Below are 23484 nucleotides of genomic sequence, written 5' to 3'. Positions count from 1 at the left end.
AAGGAAAATGTTGTCGTTGTCGTTGAATTATTATTAATATTATGGATCCCGCTAGGAAGACAATGGACTATTGAGTTACCAAGGCTCGAACTCTTGACCTTGTGAATCTAGCACTCTAATACCATGCATGATACCACTCATCCCAAAAACTTCAGATGATGGGAAAAGGTAACACTAATGATTATATCTCTAATACTCTCTAAACTTTCATTGTACACGTTGTATAAATATTCCATTAGCTCCTCGTACTCATACTTTTCCTAATATTATTATTAGTTGCGACTAGTCCAGTGATTAAGCAAAGCGTGATCATCATATCATATCATATAAAATATATCATATTCATAGTTATGGTCATAGTTATGAAGTTACAATTAAGATAAATAATACACAAATATAAATACCCAAATATATACACAAATATTTTTGTAGTTACATATAGGTATGTTATTTATATTAAAATTTTTTATTATACTAGATGTACATTAAAATTAGCCATTAGTATAAAATATGTTAGAATACAAATATACATTAAAAATAAATTAAATCATACTTATATTTATACATAAATATATTGGTGGCTAATTTTAGTATACGAATAATATTTTTGTAAAATCTTTTACCCAAATTTTTACCTCATTGTAAAATGTTGTGTGTTGAATTTTACTATTGATTGAGAAAGTAAAGTCAAACATAGAATCTACACAAATATTTACTTTATAATAAAAATTAGCACACATAGATATATTGGATTGGAGTAACTAGATTATATGGAATGAACTCAAAACCGTATAGAAAGTAAGTTGACACTTGACAGTGAGTATTTCTTATATATGAGAATTAATATTTAACTATTTTCTGTGTAATTTTTTTTGTATGATAAAAACAAATATCTTATTTTTTATTTTTCTTAATCACATTTAATACAAAAAAGATATATACAAAAAACATAAAAAGGGTGTGATTACATATAATTGCACGAGAATAGAACAAAAGCTGTATTTATTTATTTTTTCTTTTTCTTTTCCAAAAATTTGTATGTGTTTTTCATGATCCTAGTATCATAATTACAAAAATATTTCTAAACACCAAATTTGATGAACTGAAGAGAAAAAACAAAATCCACTAAGTTGGAGGCTTGGAGCTGTTGGTGTTTCTTTGAGTCAAAGCAACCACCCCAGCATTGATATTTGGCTCTTGAAGTCTTCCTACAACCACCGTTTTGAGGTCTTCACCGCTGCCGGAGGAGGTGTTCTAGCATTTCTCTCCTTCTCATCTAAACATAACCTTGTACTTAGAATGATGAAATTGCAAAACATATTAATAGAAAAATTGCAGCTCTATAGGTTTTAACTTACATGGTACCGGCTTCCCTCCTAGCGAAGATCTGCGATTCGGCCCGGATCCATGAATTCCAGTTAGTGATTGCCTCCTCTGTGTCCTTTCTACAGCTGTAACCGATGATCTTACATCATTTGCATGGCTAGCACCTTTGATTGGAGACTTTACTTCAACCAAATTCTGTTGTTGGTTCCTGCAATTCACATTCAAAGATTGACACTTTTTTTTTATAGAGTAGCCATAATAATAGACATGCTTAAAAAACAACAATGCCTGCTACACACGCGCGCGCGCACGCACGACACGCACATACCTCTTTTCAGGGCCATTAATAAGTTTTCCGATTGTTCTCAAGGATCTTCTCAAGGAACCTTTTCCATTTGTGCTACTTATTCCCTTTGTTGTCTGCATAACACTATGCACATCATTGATATCCGGCATTGTTGGTTCCGGCGTCTGAGGTAGTACAAGAGGATGAATTTTGATCCCTTCATCTACTTTTATCAGTCTCTTTTGGTAGGTCATGCTTGTAGGACTTCGCGGAGCTTTGGCCTGCGAATCTGGCCTGGACATGCCATTGCTGAAGTGTCCATAAAGCTTTGATGCAGCTTCTGGATCTTGTGGTGGACGATATTTCTGCACAAGCACAGACTCATACTGTAAAGTCTTGCTAACATCGGATGACGCACTGTCTTTCTTGATGTTGCTCTTGGAGCCTTCCAAACTCAATCTTCTCGAACGAGGTACAAACGAAGGCGATTTACATGCAGCTTTATCCTTATCCTCAGGATTCAATGATTTTTCGCCCTTCGCTGTGCTGCAATTCTCAATACTGAGTCTTCTAGAACGCAATGGAGTTTTCATGGTTGGTTTCTCTGATGGAGTGTATGGTTCTTTGGGTCTGCTGAACACTGATTTCTGAGCTTCCTTGTTTGCCAATGCCAGCTTAAGATTCTCAACCTAAACACATAAAGAGGGAAAACCGGTTTAGTTTGACTTCATTCGAGTTTCAGCAACCTATGATACTAACTCTCTTGTGGCTTAAGGTAATCATTACCTGTTCTTTAAGTTGCATAATTTCACTGGTTTCTTTGTTCATACGTGCTACCCCGAGTTCCACAGTTGAAACACGCTGAGCGAACTTTAGAGTACTCGTTGTTTCACCAAAGGAATCTGCTTCCGGACTCACATGAGCAAACATCAAAGTTTTGGCATGACCACCTAATGCAGAAAATTTCCAAGAAAAAAAAATTAAAGAAACTTTCTCTATAAGGTAAAAGAATTCAAGACAGAATCTTGTGCAATAGAATTCAAGATAGAATTCAATAGTGTGTACCTAAGGAGTCCTGCAAAAGAAGTGTGAGTTTGCTATTTCTATATGGAATATGAGAATTCTTTTGAGCTAGTGCTGTGATCACATCTCCCAAACAAGAAAGAGACTTGTTAATGAATTGTGCTTCCTTTAGTCTTTCCCCTGTGACTTCTGACTTGTCTACTCGTTCACTTCCGGCAAGGTCTACCAAATGCAGACAACTGCGAATGGTGTTACCGGATGAATCTTTTCCGTGAACATGCACGGTGAGTACACTGAATTAAACAGCCTTTATTTTATCAGTGTCTGCATTAAACATTTAAATTCAAGTTATAGGGTCTGAAAAAATTTTAAAAATTACCTGTGGGAACGACTACTCCTATTGTTCAGTGCAGTGGAACTGACAGCACGGTTGACCTCACCGAGTTTCATGAGGGTCAGAACATCAGTTGTAGATGTCACCGGACGCAATGTAGCATCAGGAAGACTTAATCCATCATCATTGCAGCTCCTAATCTCTAATTTATTATCTGTTTTGTCCTCAGCAAGTAGGTCTCTAACTTGTTCATTGTAAATCTCGACCATTTGAACATAAATGTCATATGTCATAATGTCTTTCCTGTCATTAGACATTCGAAACAAATCGTTAAGAGCGAGATAATTGATCCCCATATCCTTAGAGGTTCCACCTGATGGACCACTCTGCCAAAAGAAAGAAGAAACAAAAAATATTAGATGGATATATAATTGGTTTAAGTTTCAATATATAGTAAGCAGACATTGCTTGTTATTTCATTGGTCTGTGTCCGCGTTAATTAATATATGGAAGAACCAATGCAATGCGTATCATACTTCTTTTATCTTACCATGGTGTATGTCTTCCCAGATCCAGTTTGACCATATGCGAAAATACAAACATTATATCCATCCATCACGGATCTAATTAACGGCTGAGTGTCCTTAAAAACCTCATCTGTGTACAAAGTTAGAATAAATTTCAATAAAATGATGTAAAAGAGAGGGAAGGGCAAGGAAAATTTCTGTAATCAGCATGTGGAACTCTACCTTGGCCAGCCTTTGGACCAAAAACCCGATTGAACTGAAAAAGTTTCCTTCCATCTTTCAATGTTTTGGATGGATCTAAAATAAATAGAGAACCATCCTCCCCAATGAAATCAATAATATTCTTGGATTCAGCCTGGAATGAGGGTCTGATTCTGCAGTAAACTCGAATATTACCTATGATTTGGATTTGAAAAGTTTGACAAAATTAACTTTGGTCAATAATATATAAAGAGAAAGTGACCATTAATTAAATAAGCAATTTAAAAGTTCAACCTTTCAGATCTTGAACCATGTTAAATAATTTCCTATTCTCTTCTACTACTCTGTTATATCCACCAGCTTTAGTTGCTATATCCTCTACTTGACTCCCTGAATTCATAAACCAGTATTTCAGCTCAATAATTACATGAAAAACAAATAAACAAGGGAATCCTTTTACAACCAATCAGAACAATGAAAGAAAACCAACTATTTGAAGTTGTAATGTTCATGGCTATTCATACCGAGTTCATTAAAAAAACTCTGAACTTGTGATTGCATGTCCTCAAAATCATTCTTGATTTTCAACTTTATAGTCTTGAGATCCTGAAAAAACACAGCTTGTTACAAGCATTATCACAGTAAATGCAGAAAACCACTAAATCTTTTGTAGTATTTAATGTATGTTAGAATGGGAAGGTAGTAACGTCGGTGTAATCTATTAAATTGTTTCTACCTTAACTCAACAATAATTAAAATTTCTAGTTAGAGCAGAGCACAAATGATGCAACAGTTAAAGATTTACAAATGTCTACCTGAAGTTCTTTTTCTTGCAGTGCTAAGAGATGCTTCTGATTGCAAATGCACTTTCCAGTGCAACCTCTATTACACTGTGAGATGCACAATGGAGCATCAGAATCCAAGTTTAAGACATTTTATATTGAATTTGTAATAGTATCACAGTATTAATGATGTAAATGTTGATCAGAAACAATATTCAGGTGAGCACATTAACATATTAACATATACAAATACAAATATTGCAAAATTTTATGTAAATACTACATTAGGCAATTATTCTAAATATTCTAAATTAATATTTCACAGAAAGGTACCTTTGAACTTTCAGGCACTAATGAAACATCTGATAATGGAGGAGTGGAAGTGCAACAATGAGGTACGCTACTTCTTTCTTTTGTAGAATCATTTAGTGGCGTTGGCAGCTGTGTTTTAGTCAAGGAAATATTTTGTTAAATATCATTGCAATTGCAAAGATAGAAAATATTAACAAATAGAACATGAAAGAACTTTCTTAATATGACCAAAACAAATCTAGAGTTACAGAATTTTGATCCCCAAGGATGATTGTTTTCTACTACTTATGTATATCTCACAATTTTTAGCATTGATAAATGATCATCTCAAAGACTCAAACTAACCTCAGAGGATTTCGTCGGTAGCTTTACCCCACAAAAGTTTGTCATGATTTGCTTAAATAGTTTTACAGGATCCTACAAGCAAAGATTAAAATAATTATGAGGGAGATAAAAAAGCTCAATTGTGTTGAGGAGATAATTTAAACTAAAATCGTTACCATGTTTTCATTACGAAGAGAAGCAGCAAAGTTTCCATCCATATTTTCTTTGGCTTCCAAGATTCGATCAACCAGTAGCTTCACAAGTAATTCTACATTTTCCTCTGCATCCAATAGAGTAATTAGAAAGAATGAAATTATATGAGTATGAATGCTTTGAAATCACTTTCAATAGCAGTTTTTTTATCACTTGCAACCAAAACAATATATTTTATATCAGCACAGGATGCAAAATTAGATACCAATATATGAGCAAGACTGAGTGATCTAACCTTCTCGTTTCTGAAAATTATTCTCAACAGAATGCACTTTTTCCCCTGTGGCAGACAAATCCAATCGCTTACATGCATCGGAGGGAAACGCAGCCGCGGCTCTCGAATGAATTCTACTGGCTGACTGCATAAGTAATGGAGATCTTAAGTGCCTGTTGGAGGATCCATTCTCACTGTTTGTCTTCTTCAACTCTTGAAGTGCTTTAAGTGATAGAATGCAATCAACAACTTTTGATGCTGATCCCATATCTACACTATCCTGAAAATAATAAATAACAGACAATTTACACATGCATAAGCAAGTTTACAAAAAACAAGCTAAATTGGCATGCAGTTGGACATGCATATCAAAGATGTATAATCTTTAAATAAATTACCCTTTCAAGATCAGAAGCTTCAAAAGCTGGAAGCTTTAGTTCTTCTGCAGCATCGAGAAAGTTCCGAACGTTTTCGAAGTACTGGAAAGCCGGTAATGGCTGGGAATCCCAGGTAAATGATTGCGAAGCAACCGGATTATCCACAACCTTAAAAAACAATCACATCCAAAAAAGATGAGATAATATGCCCAATATCCATAATAACAATTATGCAAACTGCAAAACTCAAATTTCCCAATTTGAACCAATCAATTTAATACTAAAATGCAACCATATATTAGATTAGATTAGATTGAAGTACCTTAGGGACTGATCCTGGATAAATCTTGTTGATGACTTTGCAAAGAATGAGACCATTTCTCAAGCAAGAAATGAGTTCTCTCTCTGAAGGCTGTTTGGATATACCAAGAGGACCAACTTGGCTTTCTAACCACTGTGTTGCCTCATAGCGTCTCCAAGCTGCTCAATTTTTCATAACAGATAGATTCTTTCAGAATAAAACATCAATCAATAGCAAAGTGAAGAACTGGGTGCAAATTTTCATGTGTATTTTTACATATGGAATTGTACCCAAAAGCAAATGAAAAGAAGAAGGAAAAACCGTTACCACCACCAATCAAATAAACATAACAAGCATGAAACTTTGAACACAAAATCAAAAGAAACAATGTGATCGAACAAACTAACCTGCTTCTTCAGCTTTTCTTGAAGCCATGTTGAAATCATGAACCCTACTTCTTAAGCAATTCTCCATTTTCTTCTTCTGCAATGTTTCATGCAGGGAATAAAAGACTGAGACAGTGACAAAGGAAAATAGAAATGATTAAAAAACAAAAAGAAGCATTTTTCTTCAAGAACCTGAAAGTAGAAACCAAAGTTGAAGGAAAAAAATGAAAACTTTTTGACGTGGGTGTTCAGTAAAATTACAAAGAAACCATAAAAATGAAGAGAGATGATCAGATTAATGGGACAGTGTTTTTGGCTTTTGGTTCGGACTATCGTGCTTAGCTTCGGATTCCGAACCTGAGAGGTACGGAATCGTAACGTTACATTTCGCTGATTTTGAATTCAAATCAGAAGGCCACGTTATTGGGGTCAGCGAGCATTTTCAACCGTTTGTTCTGCATACTGAGTCAACTGATCTTACGGTTGGGATTTGTTTTATTGGGAAAATACTCATTCTGAAAATCAGACCATTATATTTATATTTACGAGTGTAATTTTGATGCACTGAACGTTTTATATAGCCGTACAATTATATTTATTTTTTTTTAAATAATTATTCACATAAAATATAATCAATATAAATAATAATTATTTTTACTATATAATATTATTTAATTAAATATACATATAAAATTATTTTACAATAATAATAATACATTAAAATTAAATTCATTTATACGTAGAAATGGAAATTAATAAATACTTAGAGATTTTTGTAGGTTAAATTGTTTAATAAGCTTAGTCATAAACAATTCTTTGGAATCTTTAAAGTTTTGACATGAATTTATTAATAACAGGGGGAAAATGTCTTGACTGATGATTATATTTATATATATAAGGTAAAATCAGATTTTTTTCCCCTTTCCCTCTTACAAAACTATATACTTTAAAACTTAGGAGAGTGATATTATTACTCCTATAATAATTAATAATGCTTCTTCGTGTACTTTTTGTTTTCGAAAAATTCACTCATCCAGTCATCCTCATTTATTGTATTTTTTATAAAAAAAAAGATAATTTTTTATCATGAAAATAATTTGATAATAAAATATAATAGAAGAGTGACATTGTCAATTAATAATGAATGATAATATTTACTAAAAATTAACTTATAATATGTGTATATATATTATTGTGAAAAAATTAATATAATATATTTCATAAAATTATAATTTATACTTTATTTTGGTGAATGAATTTGGAATTTTTTAGTATTTATTTACTAGCAAATAAGAATTAAGGCTGCATTTAGTTTTGAGACAAAACATTAAAAATAAGATATAAAAGACAGAAACATATAAATTAGTATTCTTATATTTTATTTGGTGATAAATTAGAATAAATTATGAAAATTTAATTTATTTTTATTTTTTTATTTAATAAATTTTAAAATATAATAATAATAAATATAATTATAAAAAATTAATAAGAATAAAAAATTAAAAATAAATTTTGTTTCTTGTTAGTGTTTTTGACTTTTTGGATATAATATCTCTATCTATATCTTATCTGTCAAACACGATTTTATATTTTTGTGTTTCTGTTTTGTGTCTTATGCTTGTAAACAAATACAGCCTAATATTCATATATTATAAGTTTTAAGATTATCATAAAAAGAAATTTTGTTTCTTACTAGTTTAACCAGTTATTTAACTAGTTATAGAGTGCTTTACTCTTTTACTATTTTACTACGTGTACACTAAAATCAGTTACAAAAGTCAGCTATAAGTATAAAATACATATTGAAATATAAATACATATTAAAAATAAATTAAACTACACATATATTTATACACAAATACATTGATGACTTTTGGTGTACGAATAATATTTTTTATTTTTCTTAATAAAAAAGTACTTATTTATTTCGATAAAAGAAAAATCTAAGACTTATATGAGAAGTTCAAACTATTTTTTATATATTAGTATTTAGTAGGTTTAATTACTCTGCAGGTCCCTATAGTTTCACCGAATTTTTAATTAGATCCTTATACTTTTTTTCTTTTCAATTGGGTCCCTGTACCTTTTTTTTTTTCAATTGAGTCCCTATACAAAATATCAAAATAGTGGTCCTATTGTAGAATATCCCTGCCATGTACTTCTTCCCTCGTCTTTCTCCTCGCCCAATAAGTTTTTGTGACTGAAATATTAGCCATGTATTTATCCTGAATGCTCTGAATTACTGTTGCAATCTTCATCTCCTCCCCCTTACTAATATTGGTAACAATCTTCTGAGACACCCAACTACTTGATGCAAGCCTATCGCTATAATCTCGTCTACAAGTGTCCTTTCCGTTAAGGGTCTTCAGCCGAAAGCAATCGGAACCACCAACTTTGGATGCAAACGCCATCCACCTACATTTCCCTTTCTTTCCTCTACAGCCCACTCTACATCTAACCTTATCATTCTTGACATACCTAATATCCTTTTCATTCAACAGAACATGCTCCCTAATAGCATCCTTAAACTGACCAAGTGACTTAAACTCCAATCCCACCTTAAACACATATTCCCTACTCATCTCAGCCTCATTGTATTTAGGATATCTTCTCTTCTTAATCATATCATTCGAATCTCCCTCATAGCTATCAATATCTTCAGTTTCATAATCCTCGAAAATCTCTCCAACTTCAACATCATCCCTAACAGCGGCGTCATTCATAGCAGCATCAACACCAGCAGTTTGAGCATTGTCATGTTCATTTAAAGGGCCATCAAACCCCCCAAAAGCATTTCCAACTCCACCATCATTTTCATCTTCAATCTCAAACCCAAAATGATCCTTGTGGTCTCCATCGTCTGCACTGTCATCAAATCTATCCTCCTCACTAGACGCTTCTGATTCACATTCAACCTCTACTTCTATGAAACCACTCTCATTGTACTCAGCTTCACTTGGCACATAGTCCTTATCATTCGAACATATCTCAACACCATTACCTTTTCTACAGCCATCAACAACATACACCGAGCAATGCTTAACAGTTTACGACACTAATAACCTACCCATTCTCATGGCATCTCCATCACTCATCAACTCTCTGAGACCCGAGCTCAATTGACAGCCTGGTTCACAGTACCAGATCCTGGCATACCCTTTGTACCCTAACTTTTGTAACTCACTAACTATTTCTTGCAAACTCCATTCATCGAGATTATAATGCATATCTTCCAACATCTTTCCCCCCAAATATTCTAGCCCGTTCCCTAAATCATGAAACTTGTCACCATGGTGTATGTCTATGGTAAAATCCGAGTCCCCCATCACTACAAGTATTAAAAATAGAAACATAATCCATTTAAAGCAACATCATCACAGTCACAACAATCAACATTCTAAGAATAAATAAAATTTATCATCCAATGCCATAGTAGCTCCATTCAATCACATAATTTGAAAAAAAGGTTCAGACTTTCATAATTTGAAACCATTAGCATACATCACACTTTCACAAATCTCCCATTAAAAGCAAAATCCATTTAATAAAAATAGAAGCAGAATCCATTTAAAGCACCACCATCACAGCAACAACAGTCAAACAATGCCATTTTTTTTTTGAAAAAAAATAAGCTTTTTTCTTTGTCACTTACTTGCAGAAACTTCGACTACAGGAAAACGGAGCAGAGGCGTGGTCGGAGGCTCGGCAAAGTGCGGCACGGTGACTCCAGGCGAGGGCTTTCACCGTGACGGAACGAAGACGCCTTGGCCGGACAAACCGTGGAGAAGACCTCTGACAACAACAACGCACAAGGGCCCAGTGCAGAGAGAAGCGACGGAGGGCACACCAGCAACCGTCCGTTGCAGTCGATGGCAGACACACGCCGTCGACGGAGGCAGGAGACGGAGAAGACGAGAGAAACTTAGGGTTTCTTCTTTTTTTGGGAATGAAATGCGAGGGGTTATTTGGGTATTAGGAAAAAATTCAGATTAGTTCACCAAGCCTCTACAGCTAATTGCCAAGAATATTCTTTTTTTATCAAGAATATTCTGTTATCTCAAATGTTACACTGACGGCAGGGACTTAATTGAAAAAAAAAAAAGGTAGAGGGACCCAATTGAAAAGAAAAAAAGTATAAAGACCTAATTGAAAATTCGGTGAAACTATAGGGACTTACAGAATAATTAAACCTATTTAGTATTTTATCACCGTATAAGTATAATTTTGAAAGCAATTATAATAAACATTAAATACTATTAATGACAATAATGTTGGGTCGCTTCAAATAATACTTTTAAACCAAGAATTAACTTTGGAAATAAAAAATAGCGCTGAAGATAACAAATAAAAATGACAGAATACAAAAAATAATAACGTAGATCTAGGGTGTCTATGAATTTTTAAAGGAAAATGCAGTCGTTGTCGTTGTTATTATTATTTGATAGGATTGTTAATATTATTATAGTCACATTAACATAATATATTAGTGATTGATTGATATATAAAATCAGTTGCGACCTAGTACAGTGATTAACTGAAGTGTGATCATCATATCATATCATATCATATAAAATATATCATATTCATAGTTATGGTTATAGTTATGTAGTTACAATCTTAAGATAAATAATACGACCTTAATGTTGTTTTGAGGCAACCAAGCTTCCTAAAAGGAGCATGAATTTGATATAAATCTAATTGTTACAACAGTGATGTGATTAAGAAGTTGACAATTATATATTTTTTTTGTTTATATTATTTTTTTAATTGGTTGCCTACAAAATCTTTCAATCTAAAGAATGATACACCGTTGTTTAAGCATACGAGTGTGAGTTGATTATAATCTAATTTTTGTTTCTCTAAGAGTTCTCGTAATGGTTTTGGTTAGAGCTAGCCCATTGGGCTTGGTTAGGCTAGCCCATTGGGCTTTCGTTCTTCGGTTAAAAAAGAAAGCCTTCAAGTCTTATGGAAGAAAACTCTACACCAAAAAAAAAGTCTTATAAAAAAAAATGATAATAATAAAAATAAAAGAAGTATACAGAAAAAAAAATAAAAAATAAAAATAAGAGAAGTGGAAGTAGACACCGCCACCGCCACCGCCACCACCCGAAACGGTGCCACACAGAGAAACAATGGCGGGATTGAAAAGTCTGCTGAAGAAAGGGTTAGGGTTAGGAGACATGGGATTCAACGCCGGCGGAGGAGCCATTAACTGGTTCCCTGGACACATGGCTGCCGCCACACGCGCCATACGCCACCGCCTCAAACTCTCCGACCTCGTCATCGAAGTCCGCGACGCCCGCATCCCTCTCTCCTCCGCCAACTCCGACCTCCAGCCTCACCTCTCCGGCAAACGCCGCGTCGTCGCTCTCAACAAGAAAGACCTCGCCAACCCTAACATCATGCACGTAAAGTAAAACTAACTCGCAATTCTTCTTTTCTTTTCAACGTAGATTGAGTTATGCGTGAATTAATGGAAAATTATGATTAATTTCTGTGTAGAAATGGGTGGATTATTTTGCGAGGTGCAAGCAGGATTGTATTCCGATAAATGCGCATAGCAAGAGTTCAGTGAAGAAGCTTCTGGAGCTTGCGGAGTTGAAGCTGAAGGAAGTGATTTCGAGGGAACCTACTCTGCTGGTTATGGTGGTTGGTGTTCCTAATGTTGGAAAATCTGCGTTGATTAACTCCATTCATCAAATTGCGCAGTCTCGCTTTCCTGGTAATCAATGATGATAAATTGGAACATATTTTATAGTGATGGAAATAATAGAATGTGCTAATTGAATTCTTTTTTTGAGTAAAGGTTCATTTTGGTTTGGGTTTGCATCTGGTGATGGTTAGATTTGGTTCCATAGTGCAGGAGAAGATGAAGCGAGCTGCTGTAGGTCCACTACCTGGTGTTACCCAAGATATTGCTGGATTTAAGGTCTTGTAGTTAAATTTCCCCACTTTTTCTGAGTTGATTTAATGAACTTTGCATACTGAGTTTTATTGTTATGTGGGATTTCTGTGGTGATTAGTGTCACTCAATTTATTGGTTTTTAGCTTAGAAGTTGTGTATATCTCAATTGTTTCAGAAATGGTTTGTAGTTTGCTTTTATGTGTGGATATACTTCAAACTTGAGTTTAGTCTAGATTTCCAGTCTGTCCCGGATGCTGAAAGTTTGTCGTTATTGTTTGAATGAAATATTGTTTACAAAGCTAGAAGGGTAATAAAGAAGTACCTGTGTTTTGTGTTAATTCTTGTAATATGATTAAGTCAGTGCTTCCAATATTTTGTTTCTATAATTGCTCTGCCATGTTTTTCTATGATAAGTTGATGACTTGATGGTTCTCATAATGAAATGTGCATCTTACTTGATGTTTCAGATAGCACAAAAACCCAGCATATATGTCCTAGATACCCCAGGGGTGCTTGTTCCAAGTATCTCAGACATAGAGACAGGGTTAAGGCTGGCTCTTGCAGGTAATGTATCAAGCAATTGAAGTTATAATTCCTAACACCCTTTTTTTCCCCCAAAAAAAGTAAAGAAAATAAAAAAAGAGTTGTTTTCTTAATTTCCAATAAAACTGTTCCATGAACATTTCGTCCTTCAATTTGTGAACTTCTCAGCAATTTCGTAAGATCTTATCTGCATGAGCTACTTCTTGACTACATGTGTCCGTTGCACATATGCTAGTCTAGCTTTTCTCATCTAACCTTGGTTGTTGCATTGATAGGTTCTGTGAAAGATTCAGTGGTGGGTGAGGAGCGTATCGCACAATACTTACTGGCAGTTTTGGATACCCGGGGGACTCCACTTCACTGGAAACACCTAAATAATAGGAGAATAGATGGTATTGAATATGATGCTGAAGAAAAACCTGACTATAGTCTGAAAAATCTAAAGCCAAAGACAAGAAATCTACCAAATAAATCTCACTTGATTTATGTTGAGGTAAGAAATGACTTCATTTCTCTGGTTTTTTTCTTCTGTGCATGACAGTCTATGATGCTCTCAGTTTCCAATTTCCAACCTTGGTTAATAAATTCCAAATTCCATAACACTTCTCAAGGTTTTCTAACCTCATTTAATGGAGAATACTTTTGCTTCTGATGATTTGACTGTTGGACTATGATATCTAATCCTGTATGATGCTAATTATTACATTGTGAGATTTGATTTAAATCCTGAGGGATTTTCATTGATTAATATTTTGAGTGATTTTGTAGTGCAACTATATGTTGCTGCTACCTATTTGAGAAACAATCAAGAGTTTTAACAATTAGCAGAAAACCTTTGTTACTGCAAGTGCAAAAGAGATTGAAGTGCATTTTATTGCACGTCTTAAGCCACTGATTAAGGGTTTTATTGGAATACATTTTTGACATTGGATGCTTGGAGATGATGGCAAGGACTGTATATGAATGTTAACTGCCATGCTATATATACATGGATCTTTTTTACCTAATTTTGTTCTTGAGCCATCCATCACAGGACCTTGTAATGGAAGTTCAGCGTGCACTGTATTCAACGCTAACAGAATTCGACGGCAATGTAGAAGATGAAAATGACTTAGAGGGCCTCATTGACCTGCAGTTTGGTGCACTGCAGAAAGCAATGAAAATTCCTCACAAGGCATCAGAAGCAAGGTTGATGGTATCCAAGAAGTTTCTCACTTTATTTAGAGCTGGTAAACTTGGACCTTTCATTCTTGATGATGTTCCTGTATCATGAAAGATCCACCACCTTCCCTTTCTCCCCATTTGTACCATATGTTTTGATAATCTATAATTCTAAGATTTTCTGCAATATATAGTTGGAGGTTGAATTTCCTTTCAGTTTGATTAACAAGATTATAATTAAGATTTGTACTTTTATGTCTATCAACATTTTATTCGTTTAATAACTATTATAATTAAACTAATCTTTTAAAATAATTATTTGAAGATATGAAATATTATTGTAAATGAAAATACCTAATTACATTTTCGTTTGGAGTAGTAGACTAGTTGGCAACATTTTTTTTATTATTGAGTTACAACTTCGACCCAAGAAGGGGAGGAAGATAAAGAGACTGATTTTTAATTAATTAAAAATCTCCTTCGCCATTGTCATTAAGGATAAATAATCAATCAAAGCCAAACACAAAGAATCCTGTATCAACAACAAAGCAAGGTCTAGAAAATTACAAAAACATACAAAGAAAGAACAATTAAAAAATAAAGAAGAATTTATCTCCACTTAACACCCTCTATTAACATCTTTCTTTTGCTAACACCAAACAACACCCTCTCCTTTTATATATATATATAAGCCACTGTTCAAATTTCAATACACTTTTGCCAAATAATGTATCTAATTCCAAATTCATAGTTTCAAGTTAAAAGCTCACTTTATATACCAAATAACCGAAAATAACTATCCTAATTTACATCTCTTGAATTTCATCCAAATCTACTACCTTTCTTTGATAAAATAAAAAATTATTATACCATGTGGAATAACAGCTTCGTTGTTTGTGGACTCATCTAGTTTCTCTATAAAATAAAATCTCTCACCATTTAATTTCAATGTAAGAATGTGTGTCTTCCTTTTTCTGGCGTGTCAAATTTTTTACTTCATTTTAGACTCTAATATTTTGGGATATACAGCCTTATATTTATGGTTTAATTATTAAGTGGTAATAGGATAATAATTTATCTAATCTAATAACTACTCAGTTAAGTATATAAAATATATATTAAAATATAAAATATATTTTAAAAATAAATTAAATATATAATTTATGCACAAATACATAAGTAAACGAGTAAGCTATTCTACCAATTAATTTTAATTATATGATGACTATTTTAGTAGGTAATTTTTAGGCTGATTAATTTAGTTATGGAATTTTTAAGCGTGTTATGCTACGTTATGGGGAAGGGTGATATTACACCATAATGTAGGGCAGTTCTTTTCTGCTCTTGTAAGATACAATTCGGATAGTCCGAATTATTTACGGTCCGATTTGTAAGGAGAAAAAATTTAAATTTTTGAGGCAGCAAATCGGACCGCCTATGTTTTATTTTTTTTTTTAATTATACGAAAATCAAATCGGATGGTCCGATTTAATTATTATAAAATATTTTTGAATTGAAATACAATGCGAATGGTTCGATTTGTTCAATGCTTTTCGGACCATCCGATTTGTTGTTAGCTGACACCACAATCTGGTAATGCTCACACACGTTCCATAACCCCGTCCTACCCCAATCCCGCCTCCATAACAAAAATAAAAAGCGTAATTTTTAGCGGATAAATAATGTTTTATTAAATATTAAAATAATAATTTCTTCACATTAGAGAAATGAATGAAGTGACTAAAAAAACCGGTGGCTTTAACTCTCATAACATACAAGAGAGAGGTGCAATGCAATGCAATGTATGTAATGATTTCCATTGACGGTCTAACTCTGCAAAAGAATATTATGAGATTGTGTGACACAATGCAACCATACCTACATACATATCCAAAGTGGAACTCGAGTGTACTACTCCTACTACTGTTGTGGCGGTTGCCATATCTACAAATATTTAAATATCACTTTATCAAATGAAAGAGACCCTTTTTCCAATTACTTTAATATTTGCCGGACTTGGAAAAACACAGCCACTTGAAAATAATGCATCATATCAATGTATATCTATCTGTGATCTGTGATAGATTGGAATGAATCAGAAAAATTCAGAATCTGATGACACATATAGCTTTGTGTGTGAACTTGGTCACGTGGAGTTCATTCATACCATCATAAATTGTATGGTTTATAGAGACTGGTTCCTTCTCACTTATTATTTAATTCATTAATTGCTATATCACCAAATAAAATGAATAAAAAAATTTAAAAATTAATAATTTTATTAAATTCTGATTAATATGTAATTAGTAAAAAAAATAATTTTATATTATTAAATAAAATCTTATATCATTAAAAATATTATTAATAATTATTTGATGGTTATAAATTATAAAAATTACTAGTCTCTACCACTCTTTTAAAGTGAATAGTGGTATAACTTAGCATTCAATCAAATCAAAGTATCAAATGTTAAATATATAATGATACATTATACATTGTTGTCTGGGTTATTGTACAAATGTTGTTTTTGAATATGGATTTTTTATTTCCTTTTGTATTTTATATCATCATTCAATTTAAATTTCATATATAGGTTCATAAGATCAGTAAATCACTACTGGTTTACATGCTTTAATTGAACAATAACTTTAATTATATTCGATTATTTTCTTTAAAACTTTTAAGGTCGGAGTAATTAAGATTGTTCATAGAAAATAATCTCTCATTATGCTAAAAAAATTTGAAGTTGGCAAAATGTGATTTCTATTTTCTACCTTGACTTTAGTGTATCACAAACCAAACTAACTGTATTTATTTTATAGGTTTATTTATCATATGTTTTAAGGGTATAGATTAAGATTATAAATTAAATTTTTTATTAAAAATATAAAAAACTTAAGTTTTTAAAGTATTTATTTTATATCTATTAAATAAAAAATTTTTTCTATTAATAGTAAATTTATCATGTGCGTATCCTAAAAGCACATATTAATTAGCTAAATTTTTATTTTATTGATAATGTTAAAAAGACCAAAAAAATTAAAATTTATTTTATTTAATATTTTTTATTATTAAATATTTTTATTATTTTTATTTTTGAAAAGGCGGGTTGACTTTTCAAGCAATGAGAATCGTGCCCATACGGTGCCATAATGAAGCATGCAATAGCTAAGTTATATAGATTATACAAATGTCACTTCGATTGTTACATACACACACTATTTCACGTATATGTGTATTTCTATGGTGGATTCCCCAGCAATGGAGTTGCATGCAGAAGTGATGGAGAATGAAAATAATAATGTTGTTATTAGGAGGGAAGTGTGCTTGGTTTGGGAAGAATTGACAGTGGTTATTAACAGCGGCAAGAGCAGTAATAATAGTGAAAGAAGGAAGAAAGTGTTGAATGGAATAAGTGGATATGCTGAACCAAACAGAATCATGGCTCTAATTGGTCCTTCTGGTGCTGGCAAATCCACCTTCCTTGATGCTCTTGCTGGTATGCTCACTTTAATTAATTAATTGCATCATTAATGTGTTAATTAATTCATGCTTTAATTTACATAACATGATTTCTTAATCATTATTTAATTTGTTATTTCTTCATGTGGTTTGGCATCTTACCATCATTTACCTTGCTACCAATTTCCTATAAAAAATCTAGATACATTATGATGATTATTGACGTGTGAAAGTATCCAATAATTAATGTATAATTTACTTTGTCTGATAATTTTCTAAGCATAATTGGGACACCAAAACACTTCATCATGTCATATTATAAAATGGCTGCCCTTTGTTTTGTTTTTTCTTATTTCTTTGATTTGTTTTTCTTTCTATAAAAATGGATCTACTCATTTCATGGGTTTACCGATTGTTACTTCATTATTTGTGTCTAACTGTCCATAAGCCAAAAAATGGATCATAACCTGTATTCTATGTGTATTTTATCACCTATGGTCTCACTTTAAAAAAAAAAGACAATTTTGATATCTACGACTTTGTTAAATCGGATCATTTTTAATAATAATTGAAGAAAAATTACTAATATAATTGATATACGTATTAGAAAAATCAAAATTAAGCAACTTGATCTAAATATTTTAAATTTTACAAGAGTATATAAATAATTTTAAAGACTAACGACTAAAATATTATTAAGAATTTAATTTTCTTAAAAAGGTTTTTTTTTTTCGTTTTTTTAATACAATAAGTAAAAGATTATTCAAATATTGTCAAATAGGTTAACCCATTCATTTATACTACTGGCCAAAATTAAAAGAAAAATTTTCCAAAATCTCAGCCCATTCATTTATTTTTGGATAAAGATTTCATTTTTAGACTCAAAAATATTTTATGACAGAAAAAGATCAATTTTATAACAAAAATAGTAAACAAATTAATTTTTAGTTGGTGGATCAAGTTTTCAAATCTAAAAAAGGAAAGTATTGAAAAAAGTAATATTTTTTAAAAAATACAAAAAATTATAAATACTACGGGCTAATTTGTTTAACCTGCAATTTTTTTCAGATTGATTGAACTCATTCCGTTTATTTTAAAATTTAAACGAGTATAATTTTAGAGAAAAAATTTTATTTAAACAGGTAAACAGTCTGGACCGAAGACTTGACCCATTTTAATTGTAAATTGTTATATCAACAAAAGCAATTAATTTTTAAATTTATTGCCATATTAATTCATGAATTTTATTGGATAACTGTCCTGTTTACGTCAGTTTTCATAAAAATTAAAATTCTTAAAAATTAAACTCTATAAAACCTAAAATTTGAATATGTCACACATCTTTGATCTCTTGAGATCTATTAGCAATATTAAAATACAAACTCCATATTCATAAAAGTATAAAACCATTCCCTCCTTAGTCCATTTTTTTATCTTTTTTTCACAAAGTGTACACAAATTTTCTCTTATATTTTGACAATATTATACTTTCTTAGTTTATAGATGTAAAATACGGTTTGACAAGCTCCCTGAGTCCACATCTCTTTCATGATTTTAGTGAAAATTAATATTGTTTGTTTGCTTCCAATTAACTTTCAAACACAACAGGAAGACTTGCAAGCAATGTCAGCATTACTGGAAATGTGCTACTGAATGGCACTAAGAGAACCACATCCTCTAGAGATCTTGTAAGTTTCTATTTACAATTATGAATCTTGAAACCCAGTTTTAGTAATGTTCTTTCAGTGCAATTGTGTTATTAGTTTAGTTTATTATATATCATTACTTACAATGCAAGGAACATACATATTATTAGTTTCTTATGATTCAAACTTAACCAAATTGAATTTGTATTGTAAATTGTTGCAGTCTTATGTAACACAAGAAGACCATTTCTTAGGAACACTAACTGTGAGGGAAACACTCACATATGCTGCTTATCTGAGACTTGCTGCAAACATGGCCAGTGATGAGATTGACAAGGTTGTAGCTAAGACGCTCGACGAAATGGGTCTTCAAGATTGTGCAGAGAGCAGGCTTGGGAATTGGCATTCAAGAGGAATAAGTAAAGGAGAGAAGAGAAGACTCAGCATTGGCATTGAAATCTTAACTCAGCCTCATATACTTTTGCTTGATGAACCTACCAGTGGATTGGATAGTGCTGCTGCTTTCTTTGTCATTTCATCTCTCAGAAGCATTGCACATGATGGCAGAATTGTTATTTGCTCCATTCACCAACTTAGCAGTGAAGTTTTCAACCTCTTTGATGACATGGTGATCCTCGCAGGAGGCGAAACTGTGTATTTTGGAGAAAGGACTAAAGCTGTTAAGGTACTAAATAAAGTTCTTGTAAGTTACTTACAACTTAACAAGTATTTGATTTGAGAAACTTCACTAAATTCTGTTCTTCCAATTCAGTTCTTTGAAGATGCAGGGTTTCCTTGTCCAACAAGAAAGAACCCTCCTGAGCACTTCCTTCGTTGCATCAGCCCCGAATTCGATAGTGTTCTAACTTTGATACAGTCCAAGAATGCCAATAATGTTAGTCAATAGTCACATGAATTTCATCTATGTATCAATATTTTCTTCTATTCATTATTAGTATTATCATTATGTGTTTAGGAAGCACCATCATCATGGAATTCTCTAATGAATATGACAACAGAGGAGATTAAATGGAAACTTATAAACTGTTTCAAGAATTCTAGGCAGTTAGCAAATGCAAGGGAAAAGATCAGAGAAATCAAACTAAGAGTAAGCCATAACTCCTTTGTCCTTTCTAAATTGGTTCTATTTTTTCTTGAAATAATTAAATAAATTTCTTCTGATTGCAGAAAGAACCTCCAATAGAGAGGGCATATGATACTAGAACACTGAAGCAGCTATGCACATTGACTCATAGATCATTCCTTAACATGACCAGAGACATTGGTTACTATTGGTTAAGGATTCTGTTCTACATGTTAGTATCAGTGTGTGCTGGTTTTCTTTATCTAAATGTAGGAACTAGTAATAGTGCAATCTTATCAAGAAGCAAGATTGATGGATTCATCTATGGCTTCATGATCTTTCTGTGCATTGGTGGCTTACCCTTCTTCCTTGAGGACTTAAAGGTACAAAACACAAATCAAATAGACATTTGTATTGTATCTTCCTACATCAAACGGCGAGTTAACTGATCGAATAACAGGTCTTCGAGCGCGAAAGATTCGGAAGGCATTATGGAGAGGCAGTTTATGTTCTTTCGAGTTTCATCTCGTCACTTCCTTTTGTTGTTTTCATTTCCCTTACTTCAGGAACAACACTTTACCACATGGTGAATTTTCACCCTGGATTCTCTCATTACTGCTACTTTTGCATAAACCTCTTCTGCAGCATTTCTGTCACAGAAGGGTGCATGCTTTTAGTTGCTGCTCTTGTTTCCAACCAGCTCCTTGCTATTGGAACATCAGCTGCTATAACTGTAAGCAACCAAATTCTCATCTCTTTCAAGATCTAGTTAATTATGTTACTCAAACTATGCTCTTATATGTATATAGATACTGATGATGATGCCATCAAATGCATTTCGAAGAATGATTGACATTCCGAAATTCTTCTGGCGCTATCCCATGTCCTACATCAGTTATATCGCTTGGTCAATACAGGTACTAGTATGCCTCATCAGGCAGGAGTCTTTTTCTGAACTTGAAGCATGAATCCGTTTTGTCTTATATTGACATTCTACCTTTAATCTGTCGAATTCTAGACTTTTAAGTCATAAAAGTTCTGATACACGAATGATTATATATATAACAGAAACAATATTTTAACATAATCAAGAGTCAAGGATATTCAAGTTGAGGAACACTTATATAAGAATGTTTGAGAGGATGCTAATACATAACTACATATGTTTGTGAAACTGATGAGCAGGGGCAATACAAGAATGACCTGATTGGACTTGAATTTGAAGGAATGATGCCAGGAGACAGAAAGATAAAGGGTGAAGTGATACTTGAAGAAATGTTTGGAATAAGAACAGATTATTCAAAATGGTGGGACATAGGAGCCTTAGTTTGCTTGTTAATATCATACAGATTGATGTTTTTCTTGGTTCTTAAGCATAGGGAGAGAGCTTCATCACTATTTCACACCATTTTACTCACAAGATCCTCCCTCAAACTCAAACTCAATCTCAATCTCAATTTCAATCACAAATATATTGCTACCAAGAGACACCATTCCCTATATCCTTTCTCATCTCAACATGGATTTACCTCTCCAATAATATCCTAGTTCACTTCTTATTTGTCTCTAATGTAAAATTTGCCTCTCTAGTATGAATAAATTGAAATACTACAATATTCAAAACCCTAAAAGATATATATCTATTTTTATTGTTAGAAAATTTATATTATATCACATAAACTTTTTCTTTATATCACCAAGTATTTTTAACCTATATAAATATAGTTAATATTATGAAGAATGAAGAATAAAAATAAATAAATTTTAATCATAATAGCATCTTCAAAATTTATTTTAGACAAAAAGAAATGAAATTTTTATATATAGTAGGATAAAAATAAATATTTTATAAATTGTATGAAGAAAAACAAAAATATAAAATAAAATTTAAAATGCAAAATATAAATGAAAAAATATTATTATTATCTTTTAATAGAAAGGAACTATAAAGTCTACAAAATAAAAGTATTAAATATAGTTTAGTACAATGAATAAAAAATTAAAATTAATATAAAAAATTGAATTAAATACTTCAAATAACTTTATACAAATAGAATCCTTTTTTATTTTAAAGGATCTTGATTTTTTTTTGTTGGAGCAAAATATCAAAAAATAATTGAAAAGAATAAAATAAAATCATTTAGTCTTAAAGAATAATGTTAGAAAATAAAAAAAAATTATAAAATATAGAAAAATAGATGAAAAAATAAAACACAATATTATTTGAGCATTCTAAAGAGTAAAAAAAGAAAACAAAAGAATCATCTAAAAAAAATGAAAGATACGAGAAGTGTTAAATAATAAATAAGACCATAAATTATATATAAGCAAATAAAAAACATGTATTTAATGTAATTTATAAGAAAAAAAAAATTCACGTTTATTCATTTGAATATTAATCGTATAGCATAATTGAAAAATCAAATCACAATGATAAATTAAGTTTAATATAGTAATCGTGAAATTTTAAAGTTAACGTGAAACATTATTATTTTTATGGAAAACAAAATTTATTAATGACTTAGATTAACGTTAGCATATTAATATAATTAGGTTCACTATGTTAAGCTAAATGAATTGGAAAAAAAAATTGTTACACATGACATGTTATTAATTCTATCTAAAATCAAATAATTAATATAATAATAGATTATTTACGATTGATTAATTTAGTTTAATCAATAAAACAAAATAAAATAAAAAAATATTTTGCAAGAAGAAGCTATATATGTCAATTCATAATTAAATGATTGAAATTCAATTTGATATTTATGAATTAATTAAATTAATTAGTGTAATATTTAAATATTTAATCAAATTAATTAGTTAATCATAATAAATTGTACTTAATAAATTAAAAAAATAAATTAAAAAATACTTTTAAAAATATATCATTTCAATTCTATCCTTAAGTATAAAAACTTAATTTTTATAATATATAAAATTCAACTAACTTGTGTCTTAAGAACATATATTAAAAATATAAAAATAAAAACTTTTTAATGTTTTTGATATATTCAATCCATTAAAAATATAAAAAAAATAAATTTTATAATAACTTTTATAAAATAATTTTT

The 23484-nt window shown here is 31.5% G+C and overlaps 3 protein-coding genes across 3 annotated transcripts; 2 read left to right on the top strand and 1 right to left on the bottom strand.

Annotated features, from left to right (window-relative positions):
• Nucleotides 1-987: 987 nt before the first annotated feature.
• LOC112758645 (kinesin-like protein KIN-14L) lies at nucleotides 988-6976 on the bottom strand. Its single transcript, XM_025807355.2, has 19 exons — nucleotides 6799-6976; nucleotides 6628-6703; nucleotides 6242-6399; nucleotides 5941-6087; nucleotides 5564-5822; nucleotides 5292-5395; nucleotides 5137-5208; nucleotides 4813-4920; nucleotides 4513-4587; nucleotides 4222-4303; nucleotides 3992-4087; nucleotides 3719-3892; nucleotides 3520-3626; nucleotides 3015-3355; nucleotides 2678-2928; nucleotides 2399-2562; nucleotides 1655-2301; nucleotides 1359-1534; nucleotides 988-1276 (listed from the first exon to the last, which is right to left on the bottom strand). The coding sequence occupies exons 2-19, from the start codon at nucleotides 6692-6694 to the stop codon at nucleotides 1209-1211; spliced, it is 3096 nt and encodes a 1031-aa protein (XP_025663140.1). The 5' UTR covers nucleotides 6695-6703; nucleotides 6799-6976; the 3' UTR covers nucleotides 988-1208.
• A 4597-nt stretch (nucleotides 6977-11573) lies between these two features.
• On the top strand, nucleotides 11574-14431 carry LOC112758297 (short integuments 2, mitochondrial). The gene is made up of 6 exons (XM_025806920.3): nucleotides 11574-12014; nucleotides 12109-12328; nucleotides 12465-12535; nucleotides 12979-13075; nucleotides 13330-13547; nucleotides 14088-14431. The coding sequence occupies exons 1-6, from the start codon at nucleotides 11739-11741 to the stop codon at nucleotides 14325-14327; spliced, it is 1122 nt and encodes a 373-aa protein (XP_025662705.1). The 5' UTR covers nucleotides 11574-11738; the 3' UTR covers nucleotides 14328-14431.
• Nucleotides 14432-17462: 3031 nt separating this feature from the next.
• LOC112757486 (ABC transporter G family member 15-like) lies at nucleotides 17463-22013 on the top strand. Its single transcript, XM_025806063.2, has 9 exons — nucleotides 17463-17714; nucleotides 19286-19365; nucleotides 19547-20008; nucleotides 20096-20218; nucleotides 20300-20431; nucleotides 20512-20790; nucleotides 20868-21140; nucleotides 21217-21324; nucleotides 21593-22013. Exons 1-9 carry the CDS (start codon nucleotides 17477-17479, stop codon nucleotides 21953-21955), a joined length of 2058 nt encoding a protein of 685 aa, XP_025661848.2. The 5' UTR covers nucleotides 17463-17476; the 3' UTR covers nucleotides 21956-22013.
• Nucleotides 22014-23484: the final 1471 nt, after the last annotated feature.

Source organism: Arachis hypogaea, chromosome 16 (genome assembly GCF_003086295.3).
Source record: "Arachis hypogaea cultivar Tifrunner chromosome 16, arahy.Tifrunner.gnm2.J5K5, whole genome shotgun sequence".
Taxonomy (NCBI): domain Eukaryota; kingdom Viridiplantae; phylum Streptophyta; class Magnoliopsida; order Fabales; family Fabaceae; genus Arachis; species Arachis hypogaea.
Note: the sequence above shows the minus strand (reverse complement) of the source record. Positions and strands in the feature narration are given on the sequence as shown.

Bases quoted from the DNA above. Each gene is read 5' to 3' on its own strand.
- LOC112757486 (XM_025806063.2), top strand. From the start codon at position 17,477: ATGGAGTTGCATGCAGAAGTGATGGAGAATGAAAATAATAATGTTGTT. The intron at 17,715-19,285 runs GTATGCTCACTT...CAAACACAACAG, and splicing joins CTTCCTTGATGCTCTTGCTG to GAAGACTTGCAAGCAATGTC. The intron at 20,009-20,095 runs GTACTAAATAAA...CTTCCAATTCAG, and splicing joins AAAGGACTAAAGCTGTTAAG to TTCTTTGAAGATGCAGGGTT.
- LOC112758645 (XM_025807355.2), bottom strand. From the start codon at position 6,694: ATGGAGAATTGCTTAAGAAGTAGGGTTCATGATTTCAACATGGCTTCA. The intron at 4,921-5,136 runs GTTAGTTTGAGT...ACTAAAACACAG, and splicing joins TACCGACGAAATCCTCTGAG to CTGCCAACGCCACTAAATGA. The intron at 3,893-3,991 runs GTTGAACTTTTA...TCCAAATCATAG, and splicing joins CATGGTTCAAGATCTGAAAG to GTAATATTCGAGTTTACTGC.
- LOC112758297 (XM_025806920.3), top strand. From the start codon at position 11,739: ATGGCGGGATTGAAAAGTCTGCTGAAGAAAGGGTTAGGGTTAGGAGAC. The intron at 12,329-12,464 runs GTAATCAATGAT...TTGGTTCCATAG, and splicing joins TGCGCAGTCTCGCTTTCCTG to TGCAGGAGAAGATGAAGCGA. The intron at 13,548-14,087 runs GTAAGAAATGAC...CATCCATCACAG, and splicing joins CTCACTTGATTTATGTTGAG to GACCTTGTAATGGAAGTTCA.